The sequence below is a fragment of the Heterodontus francisci genome, unplaced genomic scaffold (assembly GCF_036365525.1).
Source record: "Heterodontus francisci isolate sHetFra1 unplaced genomic scaffold, sHetFra1.hap1 HAP1_SCAFFOLD_1204, whole genome shotgun sequence".
NCBI lineage: Eukaryota > Metazoa > Chordata > Chondrichthyes > Heterodontiformes > Heterodontidae > Heterodontus > Heterodontus francisci.
Window position 1 is genome coordinate 53,314 of NW_027141425.1, and position 25,783 is coordinate 79,096.

General features: G+C 52.3%; 1 protein-coding gene across 4 annotated transcripts in view; it reads right to left on the bottom strand.

Annotated features, from left to right (window-relative positions):
• Positions 1–25,783, bottom strand: part of osgep (O-sialoglycoprotein endopeptidase) — a 45,494-nt gene that overhangs the window by 15,039 nt on the left and 4,672 nt on the right. For 3 of the 4 annotated variants that reach the window (XM_068027223.1, XM_068027221.1, XM_068027222.1), the window contains exons 3-9: positions 19,811–19,930; positions 12,732–12,907; positions 8,262–8,357; positions 7,552–7,601; positions 2,605–2,683; positions 1,958–2,023; positions 106–196 (exon numbers count right to left, since the gene is read on the bottom strand). In XM_068027223.1, coding sequence (XP_067883324.1) covers positions 106–196; positions 1,958–2,023; positions 2,605–2,683; positions 7,552–7,601; positions 8,262–8,357; positions 12,732–12,907; positions 19,811–19,930 — 678 coding nt within the window. The remainder of the gene's footprint in view (positions 1–105; positions 197–1,957; positions 2,024–2,604; positions 2,684–7,551; positions 7,602–8,261; positions 8,358–12,731; positions 12,908–19,810; positions 19,931–25,783) is intronic. The other variant, XM_068027225.1, reaches the window with a different exon arrangement.

Sequence of the window (25,783 nt, forward strand, 5' to 3'; positions counted from 1 at the left end):
GACCCCCTCACTGTTAACTCCGGGGGTCACACCCCCTCCCCATGAGCCCTGGTTTCAGGCCCTCCCACAACCCCCACACCACCCTTAGCCTTTCAGCAGACGTACATCCAACCCCTCCGACGATCAACACCTCCTCCGATCCACAATGAGCCATCGCCCTTTCAGTCGTCTCGACCAACATGGCAAACACTGTTTCCTAGAAACACACACAAACACTCAGGTCACAAATAAAACATTCAGTTATGTTTACACCACCTGATTCCCCCTTGAAGTACTCCCTGTGTACCTCTCCCCCTCACTCCCTGTGTACCTCTCCCCCTCACTCCCTGTGTACCTCTCCCCCTCACTCCCTGTGTACCTCTCCCCCTCACTCCCTGTGTATATCTCCCCCTCACTCCCTGATCTCTCTGTATACCCTGTGTATATCTCCCTCTCTCTCCCTGATCTCTCTGTATACCCTGTGTATATCTCCCTCTCACTCCCTGATCTCTCTGTATACCCCATGTATATCTCCCTCTCACTCCCTGATCTCTCTGTATATATCTCCCTCTCACTCCCTGATCTCTCTGTATATATCTCCCTCTCTCTCCCTGATCTCTCTGTATACCCCATGTATATCTCCCTCTCACTCCCTGATCTCTCTGTATATATCTCCCTCTCTCTCCCTGATCTCTCTGTATACCCCATGTATATCTCCCTCTCACTCCCTGATCTCTCTGTATATATCTCCCTCACTCCCTGATCTCTCTGTATATATCTCCCTCTCACTCCCTGATCTCTCTGTATATATCTCCCTCTCTCTCCCTGATCTCTCTGTATACCCCATGTATATCTCCCTCTCTCTCCCTGATCGCTCTGTATATATCTCCCTCTCTCTCCGATCTCTCTGTATACCCCATGTATATCTCCCTCTCTCTCCCTGATCTCTCTGTATATATCTCCCTCACTCCCTGATCTCTCTGTATACCCTGTGTATATCTCCCTCTCACTCCCTGATCTCTCTGTGTATATCTCCCTCTCTCTCCCTGATCTCTCTGTATATATCTCCCTCACTCCCTGATCTCTCTGTATACCCTGTGTATATCTCCCTCTCACTCCCTGATCTCTCTGTATATATCTCCCTCTCACTCCCTGATCTCTCTGTATATATCTCCCTCTCTCTCCCTGATCTCTCTGTATTCCCCATGTATATCTCCCTCTCACTCCCTGATCTCTCTGTATATATCTCCCTCACTCCCTGATCTCTCTGTATATATCTCCCTCTCACTCCCTGATCTCTCTGTATATATATCCCTCACTCCCTGATCTCTCTGTATATATCTCCCTCTCACTCCCTGATCTCTCTGTATATATCTCCCTCTCACTCCCTGATCTCTCTGTATATATCTCCCTCTCACTCCCTGATCTCTCTGTATATATCTCCCTCTCACTCCCTGATCTCTCTGTATATATCTCCCTCTCACTCCCTGATCTCTCTGTATATATCTCCCTCTCACTCCCTGATCTCTCTGTATATATCTCCCTCTCACTCCCTGATCTCTCTGTATTCCCCATGTATATCTCCCTCTCACTCCCTGATCTCTCTGTGTATATCTCCCTCTCACTCCCTGATCTCTCTGTATTCCCCATGTATATCTCCCTCTCACTCCCTGATCTCTCTGTATTCCCCATGTATATCTCCCTCTCACTCCCTGATCTCTCTGTATTCCCCATGTATATCTCCCTCTCACTCCCTGATCTCTCTCTGTATATATCTCCCTCACTCCCTGATCTCTCTGTATTCCCCATGTATATCTCCCTCTCACTCCCTGATCTCTCTGTATATATCTCCCTCACTCCCTGATCTCTCTCTGTATGGTGAAGCCCTGCGTTTTCCTCCTGTTTTAACCTGTTGTCGACCGCACCTTCTCTAGGTCCCCCGCAGGAGTTTAGCCGACCGGCGTCAGTGCCCTGTTACCTGCAGGGAGAAGCAGAGATCCTCAGGGGTGCAGTGTCCGCCTGCCAGCATCCGGTGTGTCACTTCCTATCGAATATAAAACAATCACCCGGAAATCAAACAATGGGCAAACGAGGAACAAGCGCTCAGCTTTGTGCATTGTGTAAAAGGCTGACAAGGTGTTCCGCTACGTTCACAGACACCGACCTGAAACCAGCAGCAGCTGAACACATGTATCCACAGCACAGACGTAGCTATCACTGCGGCACATAATCACACAGCCTGTGCTGTGGTGTTAGTTCCCCGACTGACCTCTCGCACTGTAAAACCCGCTTGGGTCTGCGGTCAAATACTAGAAGCTGAATGGAGGTGTTGGTCACTAGTGTGTGGTGAGGTGGGGGAAGCGGTGTTTGATCGTGTGAAAAGTCCCTCCAGAAGGTCAGGGGAGATGTTAACCCAACGTCAGGCTCTTACATTTAACCAACACTCTGCCAGGCGACCGGGAAAAGAATAAAATCAACACGTGGGTTTAGCCCTGGAGACAAGGAGATTGCAAGGACACAGACTGAGGGCACCAGGCGCTGGGAACGAGACCTCCCGTGACTTGGCTGACTCTGTGACATGGGCTCTTCCTGTGCAGCGATATCATTCCAGCGGATGATTCGTACCTCAATGTAGGAGAGAATTCCAGAAAAGGAAACGTCCATTCCCTTCACCGTGTACGGTAAATCCACCATCTTCTTTCCCCTAAGATAAAGCAACAGACAGACATTGGCTCAGCCTGAGCATCTGAATGATTAAAAACTGCAGACAAACCCTGGAATAAACCATTTCCAATGGGCCCAGGGGGACACTGTCACTCTCCCCGTGCGAGGAGATCCCAGTACAGGGGGACACTGTCACTCTCCCCCTGCAGGGAGATCCCGGTACAGGGGACACTGTCACTCTCCCCCTGCAGGGAGATCCCGGTACAGGGGGACACTGTCACTCTCCCCCTGCGGGGAGATCCCAGTACAGGGGGACACTGTCACTCTCCCCCTGCGGGGAGATCCCAGTACAGGGGGACACTGTCACTCTCCCCCTGCAGGGAGATCCCGGTACAGGGGACACTGTCACTCTCCCCCTGCAGGGAGATCCCGGTACAGGGGGACACTGTCACTCTCCCCCTGCGGGGAGATCCCAGTACAGGGGGACACTGTCACTCTCCCCGTGCGGGGAGATCCCAGTACAGGGGGACACTGTCACTCTCCCCCAGCGAGGAGATCCCAGTACAGGGGGACACTGTCACTCTCCCCCTGCAGGGAGATCCCGGTACAGGGGGACACTGTCACTCTCCCCCTGCAGGGAGATCCCGGTACAGGGGGACACTGTCACTCTCCCCCTGCAGGGAGATCCCGGTACAGGGGGACACTGTCACTCTCCCCGTGCGAGGAGATCCCGGTACAGGGGGACACTGTCACTCTCCCCGTGCGAGGAGATCCCGGTACAGGGGGACACTGTCACTCTCCCCGTGCGAGGAGATCCCGGTACAGGGGGACACTGTCACTCTCCCCGTGCGAGGAGATCCCGGTACAGGGGGACACTGTCACTCTCCCCGTGCGAGGAGATCCCGGTACAGGGGGACACTGTCACTCTCCCCGTGCGAGGAGATCCCGGTACAGGGGGACACTGTCACTCTCCCCGTGCGAGGAGATCCCGGTACAGGGGGACACTGTCACTCTCCCCGTGCGAGGAGATCCCGGTACAGGGGGACACTGTCACTCTCCCCGTGCGAGGAGATCCCGGTACAGGGGACACTGTCACTCTCCCCCTGCGGGGAGATCCCGGTACAGGGGGACACTGTCACTCTCCCCCTGCGAGGAGATCCCGGTACAGGGGGACACTGTCACTCTCCCCCTGCAGGGAGATCCCGGTACAGGGGGACACTGTCACTCTCCCCGTGCGAGGAGATCCCGGTACAGGGGGACACTGTCACTCTTCCCCTGCGGGGAGATCCCGGTACAGGGGGACACTGTCACTCTCCCCCTGCGGGGAGATCCCGGTACAGAGGGACACTGTCACTCTCCCCCTGCGGGGAGATCCCGGTACAGGGGGACACTGTCACTCTCCCCCTGCGGGGAGATCCCGGTACAGGGGACACTGTCACTCTCCCCCTGCAGGGAGATCCCGGTACAGGGGACACTGTCACTCTCCCCCTGCGGGGAGATCCCGGTACAGGGGGACACTGTCACTCTCCCCCTGCAGGGAGATCCCGGTACAGGGGGACACTGTCACTCTCCCCCTGCAGGGAGATCCCGGTACAGGGGGACACTGTCACTCTCCCCCTGCGGGGAGATCCCGGTACAGGGGGACACTGTCACTCTCCCCGTGCGAGGAGATCCCGGTACAGGGGGACACTGTCACTCTCCCCCTGCAGGGAGATCCCGGTACAGGGGACACTGTCACTCTCCCCCTGCGGGGAGCTCCCGGTACAGGGGACACTGTCACTCTCCCCGTGCGAGGAGATCCCGGTACAGGGGACACTGTCACTCTCCCCCAGCGGGGAGATCCCGGTCCAGAGGGACACTGTCACTCTCCCCCTGCGGGGAGATCCCGGTCCAGGGGGACACTGTCACTCTCCCCCTGCGGGGAGATCCCGGTCCAGGGGGACACTGTCACTCTCCCCCTGCGGGGAGATCCCGGTACAGGGGACACTGTCACTCTCCCCCTGCGAGGAGATCCCGGTACAGGGGACACTGTCACTCTCCCCCTGCAGGGAGATCCCGGTACAGGGGACACTGTCACTCTCCCCCTGCAGGGAGATCCCGGTACAGGGGACACTGTCACTCTCCCCGTGCGAGGAGATCCCGGTACAGGGGACACTGTCACTCTCCCCCTGCGGGGAGATCCCGGTCCAGGGGGACACTGTCACTCTCCCCCTGCGAGGAGATCCCGGTCCAGGGGGACACTGTCACTCTCCCCCTGCGAGGAGATCCCGGTACAGGGGACACTGTCACTCTCCCCCTGCGGGGAGATCCCGGTACAGGGGACACTGTCACTCTCCCCCTGCGGGGAGATCCCGGTCCAGGGGACACTGTCACTCTCCCCCTGCGGGGAGATCCCGGTCCAGGGGGACACTGTCACTCTCCCCCTGCGGGGAGATCCCGGTACAGGGGACACTGTCACTCTCCCCCTGCGAGGAGATCCCGGTACAGGGGACACTGTCACTCTCCCCCTGCGAGGAGATCCCGGTACAGGGGACACTGTCACTCTCCCCGTGCGAGGAGATCCCGGTACAGGGGGACACTGTCACTCTCCCCGTGCGAGGAGATCCCGGTACAGGGGGACACTGTCACTCTCCCCGTGCGAGGAGATCCCGGTACAGGGGACACTGTCACTCTCCCCCTGCAGGGAGATCCCGGTACAGGGGGACACTGTCACTCTCCCCCTGCAGGGAGATCCCGGTACAGGGGACACTGTCACTCTCCCCCTGCGGGGAGATCCCGGTACAGGGGGACACTGTCACTCTCCCCCTGCGGGGAGCACCCGGTACAGGGGACACTGTCACTCTCCCCCAGCGGGGAGATCCCGGTACAGGGGACACTGTCACTCTCCCCCAGCGGGGAGATCCCGGTACAGGGGGACACTGTCACTCTCCCCCAGCGGGGAGATCCCGGTACAGGGGGACACTGTCACTCTCCCCCTGCAGGGAGATCCCGGTACAGGGGGACACTGTCACTCTCCCCCTGCAGGGAGATCCCGGTACAGGGGGACACTGTCACTCTCCCCCTGCAGGGAGATCCCGGTACAGGGGGACACTGTCACTCTCCCCCTGCAGGGAGATCCCGGTACAGGGGGACACTGTCACTCTCCCCCTGCAGGGAGATCCCGGTACAGGGGGACACTGTCACTCTCCCCCAGCGGGGAGATCCCGGTACAGGGGGACACTGTCACTCTCCCCCAGCGGGGAGATCCCGGTACAGGGGACACTGTCACTCTCCCCCTGCGGGGAGATCCCGGTACAGGGGACACTGTCACTCTCCCCCTGCGAGGAGATCCCGGTACAGGGGACACTGTCACTCTCCCCCTGCGAGGAGATCCCGGTACAGGGGACACTGTCACTCTCCCCGTGCGATGAGATCCCGGTACAGGGGACACTGTCACTCTCCCCGTGCGAGGAGATCCCGGTACAGGGGACACTGTCACTCTCCCCGTGCGGGGAGCACCCGGTACAGGGGACACTGTCACTCTCCCCCTGCGGGGAGATCCCAGTACAGGGGGACACTGTCACTCTCCCCCTGCGGGGAGATCCCGGTACAGGGGGACACTGTCACTCTCCCCCTGCGGGGAGATCCCGGTACAGGGGACACTGTCACTCTCCCCCTGCGGGGAGATCCCGGTACAGGGGACACTGTCACTCTCCCCCTGCGGGGAGATCCCGGTACAGGGGACACTGTCACTCTCCCCCTGCGGGGAGATCCCGGTACAGGGGACACTGTCACTCTCCCCCTGCGGGGAGATCCCGGTATGGGGGGACACTGTCACTCTCCCGGTGCGGGGAGCTCCCAGTACAGGGCGACACTGTCACTCTCCCCCTGCGGGGAGCACCCAGTACAGGGCGACACTGTCACTCTCCTTGCACGGGGAGCTCCCGGTACAGGGCGATGGTCACTCTCCCTAGAGAGGACACCCACAGTGCTGTTAGGAATGGAGGTGATAGAGGTTGTGGGTTTGGAAGGTGCTGTCTAAGGAGCCTGGGTGCATTGCTGCAGTGAATCTTGTAGATAGTACACACTGCTGACACTGTGCGTCGGTGGTGGAGGGAGTGAATGTTTGTGATGGGGTGCCAATCAAGCGGGCTGCTTTGTCCTGGATGGTGTCGAGCTTCTTGAGTGTTGTTGGAGCTGCACCCATCCAGGCAAGTGGAGAGTATTCCATCACACCCCTGACTTGTGCCTTGTAGATGGTGGACAGGCTTTGGGGAGTCAGGAAGTGAGTTACTCGCCTCAGAATTCCCAGTCTCTGACCTGCTCTTGTAGCCACGGTATTTATATGGCTACTCCAGTTCAGTTTCTGGTCAATGGTAGCCCCTAGGATGTTGATAGTGGGGGATTCAGCGATGGTAATGCCGTTGAATATCAAGGGGAGATGGTTAGATTCTCTCTTGTTGGAGATGGTCATTGCCTGGCACTTGTGTGGCACGAATGTTACTTGTCACTTATCAGCCCAAGCCTGGATATTGTCCAAGTCTTGCTCCATTTCTACACGGACTGCTTCAGTATCTGAGGAGTCGCGAATGGTGAACATTGTGCAATCATCAGCGAACATCCCCACTTCTGACCTTATGATTGAAGGAAGGTCATTGATGAAGCAGCTGAAGATGGTTGGGCCGAGGACACTACCCTGAGGAACTCCTGCAGCGATGTCCTGGAGCTCAGATGATTGACCTCCAACAACCACAACCATCTTCCTTTGCGCTAGGTATGACTCCAGCCAGCGGAGGGTTTTCCAGTACAGGGTGACAGTCACTCTCCCCTGCTCCCGGGACAGGGGGAGCAGTCACTCTCCCCTGCTCCCGGGACAGGGGGACGGTCACTCTGCTTACACCACAGACTCTCAATGTGCAATGTCCTCACCTCTTCGCCATTTGTTCAATGTTGTACCCAGGACTGGGGTCATTGGAGATCTAACAGAGCAGAAACCAGATATCAGTACAGTATCAGATTCACATGATGTGGGCGTCACTGGCCAGGCCAGCATTTCTTGCCCATCCCTAATTGCCCTCGAGAAGGTGGTGGTGAGCTGCCTTCTTGAACTGCTGCAGTCCATCTGGTGCAGGCAGAGGGGGGAGATGCTGGATTCTGATCCCTCTCCTCTGCCTGTTCCTGGATCCATTTGTCCCATTGAGTCTCTCCACGGAGCTCTGCAGAGGTTCTCACTTCCCGCCCCCCTCTCCGCCCCCAGCCCTGCTGAAGTTCATTCCCTTCAAACGGCTGTCTAATTTCCCAATGAGGTCACTTGCCCCTCTGCCGCCTGCAGAACCGACTGCGGTAGTGTGCGCCCGGGTGAATTCTCAGTCTGGCTTTCCCAGAAAGTCTCTATCCAAACCTACACTGCTCGATATGATCACAGTGCACTGCCCAGTCTCAGTCAGCAGGCTGAATACAAGAAACCCCAATGGACACACGGTTAACAAGCCATATAGGGCACTACCCAAGGCCTGGGCACAGCCGGGCTGATCAGAGGGGATCAGACGTGGGGACGTATTAAAGCCACACAGGAGCAGGAGGTCAAGAAACGCTGAATTGACACCAAGACCATTACTCTGACCAAACATGTTTGATACCTTCAGCACCCGGGCAAATCGGTCAAGGCAGTTCCCCACTGCAATGTCAATAGTTTCACCAAATATACGATACCGGTGTTCAGAATAGGCAATCACCTGTAACAGCACAAAATAAAACAATCAGGTCCCCAATTCAACTCCCTCTACACTGTCCACATCAAACACTCCCAGGACTGGTACAGTACGGGGGTTAGATACAGAGTAAATCTCCCTCTACACTGTCCCCATCAAACACTCCCAGGACAGGTACAGTACGGGGGTTAGATACAGAGTAAAGCTCCCTCTACACTGTCCCCATCAAACACTCCCAGTACAGGTACAGTATGGGGGTTAGATACAGAGTAAAGCTCCCGCTACACTGTCCCCATCAAACACTCCCAGGACAGGTACAGTACGGGGGTTAGGTACAGAGTAAAGCTCCCTCTACACTGTCCACATCAAACACTCCCAGGACAGGTACAGTACGGGGGTTAGATACAGAGTAAATCTCCCTCTACACTGTCCACATCAAACACTCCCAGGACAGGTACAGTACGGGGTTAGATACAGAGTAAAGCTCCCTCTACACTGTCCACATCAAACACTCCCAGGACAGGTACAGTACGGGGGTTAGATACAGAGTAAATCTCCCTCTACACTGTCCACATCAAACACTCCCAGGACAGGTACAGTACGGGGTTAGATACAGAGTAAAGCTCCCTCTACACTGTCCCCATCAAACACTCCCAGGACAGGGACAGGTACAGTACGGGGGTTAGATACAGAGTAAAGCTCCCTCTACACTGTCCACATCAAACACTCCCCAGGACTGGTACAGCACGGGTGTTAGATACAGAGTAAAGCTCCCTCTACACTGTCCACATCAAACACTCCCAGGACTGGTACAGTACGGGGGTTAGATACAGAGTAAATCTCCCTCTACACTGTCCACATCAAACACTCCCAGGACAGGTACAGTACGGGGTTAGATACAGAGTAAAGCTCCCTCTACACTGTCCCCATCAAACACTCCCAGGACAGGTACAGTACAGGGGTTAGATACAGAGTAAAGCTCCCTCTACACTGTCCCCATCAAACACTCCCAGGACAGGTACAGTACAGGGTTAGATACAGAGAAAAGCTCCCTCTAAACTGTCCACATCAAACACTCCCCAGGACTGGTACAGCATGGGTGTTAGATACAGAGTAAAGCTCCCTCTACACTGTCCCCATCAAACACTCCCAGGACAGGTACAGTACGGGGTTAGATACAGAGTAAAGCTCCCTCTACACTGTCCACATCAAACACTCCCCAGGACTGGTACAGCACGGGTGTTAGATACAGAGTAAAGCTCCCTCTACACTGTCCACATCAAACACTCCCCAGGACAGGTACAGTACGGGGTTAGATACAGAGTAAATCTCCCTCTACACTGTCCACATCAAATACTCCCAGGACAGGTACAGTACAGGGGTTAGATACAGAGTAAAGCTCCCTCTACACTGTCCCCATCAAACACTCCCAGGACAGGGACAGGTACAGTACAGGATTAGATACAGAGTAAAGCTCCCTCTACACTGTCCCCATCAAACACTCCCCAGGACTGGTACAGCACGGGTGTTAGATACAGAGTAAAGCTCCCTCTACACTGTCCCCATCAAACACTCCCAGGACAGGTACAGTACGGGGTTAGATACAGAGTAAAGCTCCCTCTACACTGTCCCCATCAAACACTCCGAGGACAGGTACAGTGCGGGGTTAGATACAGAGTAAAGCTCCCTCTACACTGTCCACATCAAACACTCCCCAGGACAGGTACAGTACGGGATTAGATACAGAGTAAAGCTCCCTCTACACTGTCCCCATCAAACACTCCCCAGGACAGGTACAGTACGGGGTTAGATACAGAGTAAAGCTCCCTCTACACTGTCCACATCAAACACTCCCCAGGACAGGTACAGTACGGGGTTAGATACAGAGTAAAGCTCCCTCTACACTGTCCCCATCAAACACTCCCAGGACAGGTACAGTACGGGGTTAGATCCAGAGTAAAGCTCCCTCTACACTGTCCCCATCAAACACTCCCCAGGACAGGTACAGTACGGGGTTAGATACAGAGTAAAGCTCCCTCTACACTGTCCCCATCAAACACTCCCAGGACAGGGACAGCACGGGGTTAGACTGACGGTACCGTTTACTGTACCTGTGTTTCCTCCACTCTGACTGACGGTACGGTTTACTGTACCTGTGTGTTTCCTCCACTCTGACTGACGGTACGGTTTACTGTACCTGTGTATTTCCTCCACTCTGACTGACGGTACGGTTTACTGTACCTGTGTATTTCCTCCACTCTGACTGACAGTCCAGTTTACTGTACCTGTGTGTTTCCTCCACTCTGACTGACGGTACGGTTTACTGTACCTGTGTGTTTCCTCCACTCTGACTGACAGTCCAGTTTACAGTACGTGTGTTTCCTCCACTCTGACTGATGGTACCTTTACTGTACCTGTGTTTCCTCCACTCTGACTGACAGTACGGTTTACTGTACCTGTGTTTTTCCTCCACTCTGACTGACGGTACGGTTTACTGTACCTGTGTGTTTCCTCCACTCTGACTGACGGTACGGTTTACTGTACCTCTATTTCCTCCACTCTGACTGACGGTACGGTTTACTGTACCTGTGTGTTTCCTCCACTCTGACTGACGGTACCGTTTACTGTACCTCTATTTCCTCCACTCTGACTGACGGTACGGTTTACTGTACCTGCGTGTTTCTTCCACTCTGACTGACGGTACGGTTTACTGTACCTGTGTTTCCTCCACTCTGACTGACAGTCCGGTTTACTGTACCTGTGTGTTTCCTCCACTCTGACTGACGGTACGGTTTACTGTACGTGTTTCCTCCACTCTGACTGATGGTACGGTTTACTGTACCTGTGTTTCCTCCACTCTGACTGACAGTCCGGTTTACTGTACCTGTGTGTTTCCTCCACTCTGACTGACGGTACGGTTTACTGTACCTCTATTTCCTCCACTCTGACTGACGGTACGGTTTACTGTACCTGTGTTTTTCCTCCACTCTGACTGACAGTCCGGTTTACTGTACCTGTGTTTCCTCCACTCTGACTGACGGTACGGTTTACTGTACCTGTGTGTTTCCTCCACTCTGACTGACAGTCCCGTTTACTGTACCTGTGTGTTTCCTCCACTCTGACTGACAGTCCGGTTTACTGTACCTCTGTTTCTTCCACTCTGACTGACGGTACGGTTTACTGTACCTGTGTGTTTCCTCCACTCTGACTGACAGTCCGGTTTACTGTACCTCTGTTTCTTCCACTCTGACTGACGGTACGGTTTACTATACCCGTGTGTTTCTTCCACTCTGACTGACAGTCCGGTTTACTGTACCTGTGTGTTTCCTCCACTCTGACTGACAGTCCGGTTTACTGTACCTGTGTGTTTCCTCCACTCTGACTGACAGTCCGGTTTACTGTACCTGTGTGTTTCCTCCACTCTGACTGACAGTCCGGTTTACTGTACCTCTGTTTCTTCCACTCTGACTGACGGTCCGGTTTACTGTACCTGTGTGTTTCCTCCACTCTGACTGACAGTCCGGTTTACTGTACCTGTGTTTCCTCCACTCTGACTGACAGTCCGGTTTACTGTACCTCTATTTCCTCCACTCTGACTGACAGTCCGGTTTACTGTACCTGTGTGTTTCCTCCACTCTGACTGACAGTCTGGTTTACTGTACCTGTGTGTTTCCTCCACTCTGACTGACAGTCCGGTTTACTGTACCTGTGTGTTTCCTCCACTCTGACTGACAGTCCGGTTTACTGTACCTGTGTTTCCTCCACTCTGACTGACAGTCCGGTTTACTGTACCTCTGTTTCTTCCACTCTGACTGACGGTACGGTTTACTGTACCTGTGTGTTTCCTCCACTCTGACTGACAGTCCGGTTTACTGTACCTCTGTTTCTTCCACTCTGACTGACGGTACGGTTTACTATACCTGTGTGTTTCTTCCACTCTGACTGACAGTCCGGTTTACTGTACCTGTGTGTTTCCTCCACTCTGACTGACAGTCCGGTTTACTGTACCTGTGTGTTTCCTCCACTCTGACTGACAGTCCGGTTTACTGTACCTGTGTGTTTCCTCCACTCTGACTGACAGTCCGGTTTACTGTACCTCTGTTTCTTCCACTCTGACTGACGGTCCGGTTTACTGTACCTGTGTGTTTCCTCCACTCTGACTGACAGTCCGGTTTACTGTACCTGTGTTTCCTCCACTCTGACTGACAGTCCGGTTTACTGTACCTCTATTTCCTCCACTCTGACTGACAGTCCGGTTTACTGTACCTGTGTGTTTCCTCCACTCTGACTGACAGTCTGGTTTACTGTACCTGTGTGTTTCCTCCACTCTGACTGACAGTCCGGTTTACTGTACCTGTGTGTTTCCTCCACTCTGACTGACAGTCCGGTTTACTGTACCTGTGTGTTTCCTCCACTGACATACAGTACAGTCGGGTTTGTCGCGCCTGTAATCAAACGGCCCATCTCAATGTGTCCAATACAATGATTAATACCCAGGAGCGGTTTGTTCCAGAGTTGGGATAACGTTCGAGCAACAATCGCGACAGATACCAGTGGTGCGCCCATCCCTGGACCTGTGGCAGGCAAGGAACATTCAGACAATTAATAACGTAACAACAGGCAAGCAGGACCCTGCTCTTCAAACGTCTGCAGCACAGCAACTCCTTTAGTGCAGCACATCCCTAAATTACAATCATTGTCTCTTTTAAAACTGTACAGCATTTTCATATCTCTTATATTTCGGTTTATAAGTGAAATGTAGCCAGTTGTGGCATGGAGCAGCGTGTAGATCTCACCGAGTGATAGGAACATGAAGATTAAGGACATCAGGATGAAGGGAGAAGAATTCTGACCGAGGATTTCATCGCTGGGGCTCATGTTGGACTTTTTGAAAATAAAGACAGTTTGAACTAAACAGGAACACACGAACGCACCCACACACGCGTGCATACACGTGTAAGGGCATGTCATTCTAATAGTGGCCCAAACGATTACAACCTTCAACCCTCCGTCATAACAGCTCTCAGACAATTGCTGGTACGCATCTCAGACCCCGACCCACCCTGCCGAGGGCAGGAAATGACCACACGCAGGTGGTCTTGCATAGCCAGGGCGGGATTGATAAGGCACTGAAACCCAATGCGAGACATTACCATGGATGTCGAGGGACTAGCGTCAGAAAGGATTACAAAGCCACAGCCCACAAGGACACTGTTACTGCAGCTGGGGAAGTGTGATTTGGTTAGTCACGGGAAGGTCCAGGGAAAAATCTGCTCACCAGATAGAGCACCTGGGAATGAGCTCCTTTACACTGGTCTAACTGGGCAGCTGGTGTTGTAAGTATATACTATTGCTTAGTTAAGAAAGGTTTTCCACATAAATGGAAATTGTATCTAAACTTTGTTTCGTGCCATTGATACTCTGTGTGGGGTCAGGACCTTAGAGCGAAGTGAGACCTCTGTTTAAGAGTCTTACAAAACCATTCCTCAAACAGCTGAACTTTAAATCAAAGTGTATCATTCTGATACCCTAACTCTCCCAACAAAGACCATCCCTCCAGTCCCCTAACTCTCCCCTCGAAGACCATCCCTCCAGTCCCCTAACTCTCCCGTCGAAGACCATCCCTCCAGTCCCCTAACTCTCCCGTCGAAGACCATCCCTCCAGTCCCCTAACTCTCCCGTCGAAGACCATCCCTCCAGTCCCCTAACTCTCCCGTCGAAGACCATCCCTCCAGTCCCCTAACTCTCCCGTCGAAGACCATCCCTCCAGTCCCCTAACTCTCCCGTCGAAGACCATCCCACCAGTCTCCTAACTCTCCCATCGAAGACCATCCCTCCAGTCTCCTAACTCTCCCATCGAAGACCATCCCACCAGTCTCCTAACTCTCCCATCGAAGACCATCCCTCCAGTCTCCTAACTCTCCCATCGAAGACCATCCCTCCAGTAACCTAACTCTCCCATCGAAGACCATCCCTCCAGTCCCCTAACTCTCCCATCGAAGACCATCCCTCCAGTCCCCTAACTCTCCCATCGAAGACCATCCCTCCAGTCTCCTAACTCTCCCATCGAAGACCATCCCTCCAGTCTCCTAACTCTCCCATCGAAGACCATCCCTCCAGTCCCCTAACTCTCCCATCGAAGACCATCCCTCCAGTCCCCTAACTCTCCCCTCAAAGACCATCCCTCCAGTCCCCTAACTCTCCCGTCGAAGGCCATCCCTCCAGTCCCCTAACACTCCCGTCGAAGACCATCCCTCCAGTCCCCTAACTCTCCCATCGAAGACCATCCCTCCAGTCCCCTAACTCTCCCATCGAAGACCATCCCTCCAGTCCCCTAACTCCCCCATCGAAGACCATCCCTCCAGTCCCCGAACTCTCCCGTCGAAGACCATCCCTCCAGTCCCCTAACTCTCCCGTCGAAGACCATCCCTCCAGTCCCCTGACTCTCCCGTCGAAGACCATCCCTCCAGTCCCCTGACTCTCCCGTCGAAGACCATCCCTCCAGTCCCCTGACTCTCCCGTCGTAGACCATCCCTCCAGTCCCCTGACACTCCCATCGAAGACCATCCCTCCACTCCCCTAACTCTCCCATCGAAGACCATCCCTCCAGTCCCCTAACTCTCCCATCGAAGACCATCCCTCCAGTCCCCTAACCCTCCCATGTAAGACCATCCCTCCAGTCCCCTAACCCTCCCATCGAAGACCATCCCTCCAGTCCCCTAACCCTCCCATGAAAGACCATCCCTCCAGTCCCCTAACTCTCCCATCGAAGACCATCCCTCCAGTCCCCTAACCCTCCCATGTAAGACCATCCCTCCAGTCCCCTAACTCTCCCATCGAAGACCATCCCTCCAGTCCCCTAACTCTCCCATCGAAGACCATCCCTCCAGTCCCCTAACCCTCCCATGTAAGACCATCCCTCCAGTCCCCTAACTCTCCCATTGAAGACCATCCCTCCAGTCCCCTAACTCTCCCATTGAAGACCATCCCTCCAGTCCCCTAACTCTCCCATTGAAGACCATCCCTCTAGTCCCCTAACCCTCCCATCGAAGACCATCCCTCCAGTCCCCTAACCCTCCCATGAAAGACCATCCCTCCAGTCCCCTAACTCTCCCATCGAAGACCATCCCTCCAGTCCCCTAACTCTCCCATCGAAGACCATCCCTCCAGTCCCCTAACCCTCCCATGTAAGACCATCCCTCCCGTCCCCTAACTCTCCCATCGAAGAACATCCCTCCAGTCCCCTAACTCTCCCATCGAAGACCATCCCTCCAGTCCCCGAACCCTCCCATGTAAGACCATCCCTCCAGTCCCCTAACCCCCCCATGTAAGACCATCCCTCCAGTCCCCTAACTCTCCCATCGAAAACCATCCCTCCAGTCCCCTAACTCTCCCATCGAAGACCATCCCTCCAGTCCCCTAACTCTCCCATCGAAGACCATCCCTCCAGTCTCCTAACTCTCCATTGAAGACCATCCCTCCAGTCTCCTAACTCTCCATTGAAGACCATCCCTCCAGTCCCCTAACTCTCCCGTCGAAGACCATCCCTCCAGTCCCCTAACTCTCCCGTCGAAGACCATCCCTCCAGTCCCCTAACTCTCCCGTCGAAGACCATCCCTCCAGTCCCCTAACTCTCCCGTCGAAGAACATCCCTCCAGTCCCCTAACTCTCCCGTCGAAGACCATCCCTCCAGTCCCCTAACTCTCCCGTCGAAGACCATCCCTCCAGTCCCCTAACTCTCCCAACAAAGACCATCCCTCCAGTCTCCTAACTCTCCCATCGAAGACCATCCCTCCAGTCTCCTAACTCTCCCATCGAAGACCATCCCTCCAGTCTCCTAACTCTCCCATCGAAGACCATCCCTCCAGTAACCTAACTCTCCCATCGAAGACCATCCCTCCAGTCCCCTAACTCTCCCATCGAAGACCATCCCTCCCGTCCCCTAACTCTCCCATCGAAGAACATCCCTCCAGTCCCCTAACTCTCCCGTCAAAGACCATCCCTCCAGTCTCCTAACTCTCCCATCGAAGACCATCCCTCCAGTCCCCTAACTCTCCCATCGAAGACCATCCCTCCAGTCTCCGAACTCTCCCATCGAAGACCATCCCTCCAGTCCCCTAACTCTCCCATGTAAGACCATCCCTCCAGTCCCCTAACTCTCCCGTCGAAGACCATCCCTCCAGTCCCCTAACTCTCCCATCGAAGACCATCCCTCCAGTCCCCTAACTCTCCCATGTAAGACCATCCCTCCAGTCCCCTAACTCTCCCATCGAAGACCATCCCTCCAGTCCCCTAACTCTCCCATCGAAGACCATCCCTCCAGTCCCCTAACTCTCCCGAAGACCATCCCTCCAGTCCCCTAACTCTCTCGTCGAAGACCATCCCTCCAGTCCCCTAACTCTCCCATCGAAGACCATCCCTCCAGTCCCCTAACTCTCCCATCGAAGACCATCCCTCCAGTCCCCTAACTCTCCCATCGAAGACCATCCCTCCAGTCCCCTAACTCTCCCATCGAAGACCATCCCGCCAGTCCCCTAACTCTCCCATCGACCATCCCTCCAGTCCCCTAACCCTCCCATGTAAGACCATCCCTCCAGTCCCCTAACCCTCCCATCGAAGACCATCCCTCCAGTCCCCTAACCCTCCCATGAAAGACCATCCCTCCAGTCCCCTAACTCTCCCATCCAAGACCATCCCTCCAGTCCCCTAACCCTCCCATGTAAGACCATCCCTCCAGTCCCCTAACTCTCCCATCGAAGACCATCCCTCCAGTCCCCTAACTCTCCCATCGAAGACCATCCCTCCAGTCCCCTAACCCTCCCATGTAAGACCATCCCTCCAGTCCCCTAACTCTCCCATTGAAGACCATCTCTCCAGTCCCCTAACTCTCCCATTGATGACCACCCCTCTAGTCCCCTAACCCTCCCATCGAAGACCATCCCTCCAGTCCCCTAACCCTCCCATGAAAGACCATCCCTCCCGTCCCCTAACTCTCCCATCGAAGAACATCCCTCCAGTCCCCTAACTCTCCCATCGAAGACCATCCCTCCAGTCCCCGAACCCTCCCATGTAAGACCATCCCTCCAGTCCCCTAACTCTCCCATCGAAGACCATCCCTCCAGTCCCCTAACTCTCCCATCGAAGACCATCCCTCCAGTCCCCTAACTCTCCCATCGAAGACCATCCCTCCAGACTCCTAACTCTCCATTGAAGACCATCCCTCCAGTCTCCTAACTCTCCATTGAAGACCATCCCTCCAGTCCCGACTCTCCCGTCGAAGACCATCCCTCCAGTCCCCTGACACTCCCATCGAAGACCATCCCTCCACTCCCCTAACTCTCCCATCGAACACCATCCCTCCAGTCCCCTAACGCTCCCATTGAAGACCATCCCTCCAGTCCCCTAACCCTCCCATCGAAGACCATCCCTCCAGTCCCCTAACCCTCCCATCGAAGACCATCCCTCCAGTCCCCTAACTCTCCCATCGAAGACCATCCCTCCAGTCCCCTAACTCTCCCATGTAAGACCATCCCTCCAGTCCCCTAACTCTCCCGTCGAAGACCATCCCTCCAGTCCCCTAACTCTCCCATCGAAGACCATCCCTCCAGTCCCCTAACTCTCCCATGTAAGACCATCCCTCCAGTCCCCTAACTCTCCCGTCGAAGACCATCCCTCCAGTCCCCTAACTCTCCCATCGAAGACCATCCCTCCAGTCCCCTAACTCTCCCGTCGAAGACCATCCCTCCAGTCCCCTAACTCTCCCGTCGAAGACCATCCCTCCAGTCCCCTAACTCTCCCATCGAAGACCATCCCTCCAGTCCCCTAACTCTCCCATCGAAGACCATCCCTCCAGTCCCCTAACTCTCCCATCGACAATCCCTCCAGTCCCCTAACCCTCCCATGCAAGACCATCCCTCCAGTCCCCTAACCCTCCCATCGAAGACCATCCCTCCAGTCCCCTAACCCTCCCATCGAAGACCATCCCTCCAGTCCCCTAACTCTCCCATCGAAGACCATCCCTCCAGTCCCCTAACCCTCCCATGTAAGACCATCCCTCCAGTCCCCTAACTCTCCCATCGAAGACCATCCCTCCAGTCCCCTAACCCTCCCATGTAAGACCATCCCTCCAGTCCCCTAACCCTCCCATGTAAGATCATCCCTCCAGTCCCCTAACTCTCCCATCGAAGACCATCCCTCCAGTCCCCTAACTCTCCCATCGAAGACCATCCCTCCAGTCCCCTAACTCTCCCATCGAAGACCATCCCTCCAGTCTCCTAACTCTCCATTGAAGACCATCCCTCCAGTCTCCTAACTCTCCATTGAAGACCATCCCTCCAGTCCCCTAACCCTGCCTTTGAAGTTTATCCGTCTGGCACCCAATGCTCCCACTGAAGCCCATAGCTACAGTGTCTGAACTCTCCAAATAGAGCCCAACTCAGAGAAACTGTCACTCCCACTGATGCCCATCCATCCAGTACCTTAACTATCCCCATTCTTCTCCGACCCCAGCTCTCCCAGAAACCCCCCTCCTTCACCCTAACACTCCCAGTGATACCCATCCTTCACCCTGACACTCCCAGTGATACCCATCCTTCACCCTGACACTCCCAGTGATACCCATCCTTCACCCTGACACTCCCAGTGACACCCATCCTTCACCCGAACACTCTCACTAACACCCATCCTTCACCCTAATGTTCCCAGTGACACCCATCCTTCACCCTAACGCTCCCAGTGACACCCATCCTTCACCCTCACACTCCCAGTGACACCCATCCTTCACCCTCACACTCCCAGTGACACCCATCCTTCACCCTCACACTCCCAGTGACACCCATCCTTCACCCTAACACTCCCAGTGACACCCATCCTTCACCCTCACGCTCCCAGTGACACCCATCCTTCACCCTAACGCTCCCAGTGACACCCATCCTTCACCCTAACACTCTCAGTGACACCCATCCTTCACCCTAACGCTCCCAGTGACACCCATCCTTCACCCTAACGCTCCCAGTGACACCCATCCTTCACCCTAACGCTCCCAGTGACACCCATCCTTCACCCTAACGCTCCCAGTGACACCCATCCTTCACCCTGACACTCCCAACGACACCCATTCATCACCCACGCCAACACTCCCAGTGACACCCATCCTTCACCCGAACACTCTCACTAACACCCATCCTTCACCCTGACACTCCCAGTGACACCCATCCTTCACCCTGACACTCCCAGTGACACCCATTCATCACCCATGCCAACTCTCCCAGTGACACCCATCCTTCACCCACGCTAACTCTCCCAGTGACACCCATCCTTCACCCTGACACTCCCAATGACACCCATTCATCACCCACGCTAACTCTCCCAGTGACACTCATCCTTCACCCACGCTAACTCTCCCAGTGCAGATCCTGCTACACAAGTTCTGGAATACTCCACTGAAGTGAAAGTCACACCTGGAATATTTTTTTTACCTTTTGTGTAAGCGATACAATCGATCTCCTCTGGTTTGATTCCCGCCAGCTTGAGTGCCTCACTGGTGACATCCAGCACACAGGCCTGGTGATGTTTCGCTGTGTCTCTTGGGAGAAAACCTTTATGGAAATTAGATTAGATCCCAGTCTGTAACTCACTCCTGGGTATCTGTTATTCTATATATAAACCCCCCAAACCCCTCGATTAGATTCCAGTCTGTAACTCACTCCCGGGTATCTGTTGTTCTATATATAAACCCCCCCACTGAACCCCTCGATTAGATTCCAGTCTGTAACTCACTCCCGGGTATCTGTTATTCTATATATAAACCCCCGAACCCCTCGATTAGATTCCAGTCTGTAACTCACTCCCGGGTATCTGTTGTTCTATATATAAACCCCCCCACTGAACCCCTCGATTAGATTCCAGTCTGTAACTCACTCCCGGGTATCTGTTATTCTATATATAAACCCCCGAACCTCTCGATTAGATTCCAGTCTGTAACTCACTCCCGGGTATCTGTTATTCGATATATAAACCCCCGAACTCCTCGATTAGATTCCAGTCTGTAACTCACTCCCGGGTATCTGTTATTCTATATATAAACACCCCCGAACCCCCTCGATTAGATTCCACGCTGTAACTCACTCCCGGGTATCTGTTATTCCATATATAAACCCCCCGAACCCCTCGATTAGATTCCAGTCTGTAACTCACTCCCGGGTATCTGTTATTCGATATATAAACCCCCGAACCTCTCGATTAGATTCCAGTCTGTAACTCACTCCCGGGTATCTGTTCTTCTATACATAAACCCCCCCACTGAACCTCTCGATTAGATTCCAGTCTGTAACTCACTCCCGGGTATCTGTTATTCGATATATAAACACCCCCGAACCCCCTCGATTAGATTCCACGCTGTAACTCACTCCCGGGTATCTGTTATTCCATATATAAACCCCCCGAACCCCTCGATTAGATTCCAGTCTGTAACTCACTCCCGGGTATCTGTTATTCGATATATAAACCCCCGAACCTCTCGATTAGATTCCAGTCTGTAACTCACTCCCGGGTATCTGTTATTCTATATATAAACCCCCGAACCTCTCGATTAGATTCCAGTCTGTAACTCACTCCCGGGTATCTGTTATTCTGTATATAAATCCCCCGAACCCCTCGATTAGATTCAAGTCTGTAACTCACTCCCGGGTATCTGTTATTCTATATATAAACACCCCGAACCCCTCGATTAGATTCCAGTCTGTAACTCACTCCCGGGTACCTGTTATTCTATATATATACCCCCCGAACCCCTCGATTAGATTCCAGTCTGTAACTCACTCCCGGGTACCTGTTATTCTATATATAAACCCCCGAACCCCTCGATTAGATTCCAGTCTGTAACTCACTCCCGGGTATCTGTTATTCTATATATAAACTCCCCGAACCCCTCGATTAGATTCCAGTCTGCAACTCACTCCCGGGTACCTGTTATTCTTTATATAAACCCTCGAACCCCTCGATTAGGTTCCAGTCTGTAACTCACTCCCGGGTATCTGTTATTCTATATATAAACCCCCGAACCCCTCGATTAGATTCCAGTCTGTAACTCACTCCCGGGTATCTGTTATTCTATATATAAACCCCCGAACCCCTCGATTAGATTCCAGTCTGTAACTCACTCCCGTGTATCTGTTATTCTATATATAAACCCCTCAAACCCCTCGATTCGATTCCAGTCTGTAACTCACTCCCGTGTATCTGTTATTCTGTATATAAACCCCTCGAACCCCTTGATTAGATTCCAGTCTGTAACTCACTCCCGGGTATCTGATATTCTATATATAAACACCCCCGAACCCCTCGATTAGATTCCAGTCTGTAACTCACTCCCGGGTATCTGTTATTCTATATATAAACCACCCAAACCCCTCGATTAGATTCCAGTCTGTAACTCACTCCCGGGTATCTGTTAATCTCTATATAAAGCCCCCGAAACCCTCGATTAGATTCCAGTCTGTAACTCACTCCCAGGTACCTGTTATTCTATATATAAACCCCTCCGTTCCCCTCGATTAGATTCCAGTCTGTCACTCACTCCGGGGTATCTGTTATTCTATATATAAACCCCCAGAACGCCTCGATTAGATTCCAGTCTGTAACTCACTCCCGGGTATCTGTTATTCTGTATATAAATCCCCCGAACCCCTCGATTAGATTCCAGTCTGCAACTCACTCTCGGGTATCTGTTATTCTATATATAAATCCCCCGAACCCCTCGATTAGATTCCAGTCTGTAACTCACTACCGGGTATCTGTTATTCTATATATAAACCCCCCCGAACCCCTCGATGAGATTCCAGTCTGTAACTCACTACCGGGTATCTGTTATTCTATATATAAACCCCCCCGAACCCCTCGATTAGATTCCAGTCTGTAACTCACTACCGGGTATCTGTTATTCTATATATAAACCCCCCCGAACCCCTCGATTAGATTCCAGTCTGTAACTCACTACCGGGTATCTGTTATTCTATATATAAATCCCCCGAACCCCTCGATTAGATTCCAGTCTGTAACTCACTACCGGGTATCTGTTATTCTATATATAAACCCCCCCGAACCCCTCGATTAGATTCCAGTCTGTAACTCACTCCTGGGTATCTGTTATTCTATATATAAACCCCCCCGAACCCCTCGATTAGATTCCAGTCTGTAACTCACTACCGGGTATCTGTTATTCTATATATAAACCCCCCCGAACCCCTCGATTAGATTCCAGTCTGTAACTCACTCCCAGGTATCTGTTATTCTATATATAAACCCCCCCGAACCCCTCGATTAGATTCCAGTCTGTAACTCACTCCCGGGTATCTGTTATTCTATATATAAACCCCCCCGAACCCCTCGATTAGATTCCAGTCTGTAACTCACTACCGGGTATCTGTTATTCTATATATAAACCCCCCCGAACCCCTCGATTAGATTCCAGTCTGTAACTCACTCCCGGGTACCTGTTATTCTATATATAAACCCCTCCGTTCCCCTCGATTAGATTCCAGTCTGTAACTCACTCCTGGGTATCTGTTATTCTATATATAAACCCCCGAACCCCTCGATTAGATTCCAGTCTGTAACTCACTCCCGGGTATCTGTTATTCTATATATAAACCCCCGAACCCCTCGATTAGATTCCAGTCTGTAACTCACTCCCGGGTATCTGTTATTCTATATATAAACCACCCGAACCCCTCGATTAGATTCCAGTCTGTAACTCACTCCCGGGTATCTGTTATTCTATATATAAACCACCCAAACCCCTCGATTAGATTCCAGTCTGTAACTCACTCCCGGGTATCTGTTATTCTATATATAAACCACCCAAACCCCTCGATTAGATTCCAGTCTGTAACTCACTCCCGGGCATCTGTTATTCTATATATAAACCACCCAAACCCCTCGATTAGATTCCAGTCTGTAACTCACTCCCGGGTATCTGTTATTCTATATATAAACCACCCAAACCCCTCGATTAGATTCCAGTCTGTAACTCACTCCCGGGCATCTGTTATTCTATATATAAACCACCCAAACCCCTCGATTAGATTCCAGTCTGTAACTCACTCCCGGGTATCTGTTATTCTATATATAAACCACCCAAACCCCTCGATTAGATTCCAGTCTGTAACTCACTCCCGGGTATCTGTTATTCCATATATAAACCACCCAAACCCCTCGATTAGATTCCAGTCTGTAACTCACTCCCGTGTATCTGTTATTCTGTATATAAACCCCCGAACCCCTCGATTAGATTCCAGTCTGTAACTCACTCCCGGGTATCTGTTATTCTATATATAAACCACCCGAACCCCTCGATTAGATTCCAGTCTGTAACTCACTCCCGGGTATCTGTTATTCTATATATAAACCACCCAAACCCCTCGATTAGATTCCAGTCTGTAACTCACTCCCGGGTATCTGTTATTCTATATATAAACCACCCAAACCCCTCGATTAGATTCCAGTCTGTAACTCACTCCCAGGTATCTGATATTCTATATATAAACACCCCCGAACCCCTCGATTAGATTCCAGTCTGTAACTCACTCCCGGGTATCTGTTCTTCTATATATAAACCCCCCGAACCCCTCGATTAGATTCCAGTCAGTAACTCACTCCCGGGTATCTGTTATTCTATATATAAACCCCCCGAACCCCTCGATTACATTCCAGTCTGTAACTCACTTCCGGGTATCTGTTATACTGTATATAAACACCACCGAACCCCTCGATTAGATTCCAGTCAGTAACTCACTCCCGGGTATCTGTTATTCTATATATAAACTCACTGAACCCCTCAATTAGATTCCAGTCAGTAACTCACTCCCGGGTATCTGTTATTCTATATATAAACCCACCGAACCCCTCGATTAGATTCCAGTCAGTAACTCACTCCCGGGTATCTGTTATTCTATATATAAACCCCCCGAACCCCTCAATTAGATTCCAGTCTGTAACTCACTTCCGGGTATCTGTTATTCTATATATAAACCACCCAAACCCCTCGATTAGATTCCAGTCTGTAACTCACTCCCGGGTATCTGTTATTCTATATATAAACCACCCAAACCCCTCGATTAGATTCCAGTCTGTAGCTCACTCCCGGGTATCTGTTATTCTCTTTATAAACCCCCCGATCCCCTCGATTAGATTCCAGTCCGTAATTCACTCCCAGGTATCTGTTATTCTATATATAAACCACCCGAACCCCTCGATTAGATTCCAGTCTGTAGCTCACTCCCGGGTATCTGTTATTCTCTTTATAAACCCCCCGATCCCCTCGATTAGATTCCAGTCTGTAACTCACTCCCGGGTATCTGTTATTCTATATATAAACCACCCAAACCCCTCGATTAGATTCCAGTCTGTAGCTCACTCCCGGGTATCTGTTATTCTCTTTATAAACCCCCCGATCCCCTCGATTAGATTCCAGTCTGTAACTCACTCCCGGGTATCTGTTATTCTATATATAAACCACCCAAACCCCTCGATTAGATTCCAGTCTGTAGCTCACTCCCGGGTATCTGTTATTCTCTTTATAAACCCCCCGATCCCCTCGATTAGATTCCAGTCCGTAATTCACTCCCGGCTATCTGTTATTCTATATATAAACCACCCAAACCCCTCGATTAGATTCCAGTCTGTAACTCACTCCCGGGTATCTGTTATTCTATATATAAACCACCCAAACCCCTCGATTAGATTCCAGTCTGTAACTCACTCCCGGGTATCTGTTATTCTATATATAAACCACCCAAACCCCTCGATTAGATTCCAGTCTGTAACTCACTCCCGGGTATCTGTTATTCTATATATAAACCACCCAAACCCCTCGATTAGATTCCAGTCTGTAACTCACTCCCAGGTATCTGATATTCTATATATAAACACCCCCGAACCCCTCGATTAGATTCCAGTCTGTAACTCACTCCCGGGTATCTGTTCTTCTATATATAAACCCCCCGAACCCCTCGATTAGATTCCAGTCAGTAACTCACTCCCGGGTATCTGTTATTCTATATATAAACCCCCCGAACCCCTCGATTACATTCCAGTCTGTAACTCACTTCCGGGTATCTGTTATACTGTATATAAACACCACCGAACCCCTCGATTAGATTCCAGTCAGTAACTCACTCCCGGGTATCTGTTATTCTATATATAAACTCACTGAACCCCTCAATTAGATTCCAGTCAGTAACTCACTCCCGGGTATCTGTTATTCTATATATAAACCCACCGAACCCCTCGATTAGATTCCAGTCAGTAACTCACTCCCGGGTATCTGTTATTCTATATATAAACCCCCCGAACCCCTCAATTAGATTCCAGTCTGTAACTCACTTCCGGGTATCTGTTATTCTATATATAAACCACCCAAACCCCTCGATTAGATTCCAGTCTGTAACTCA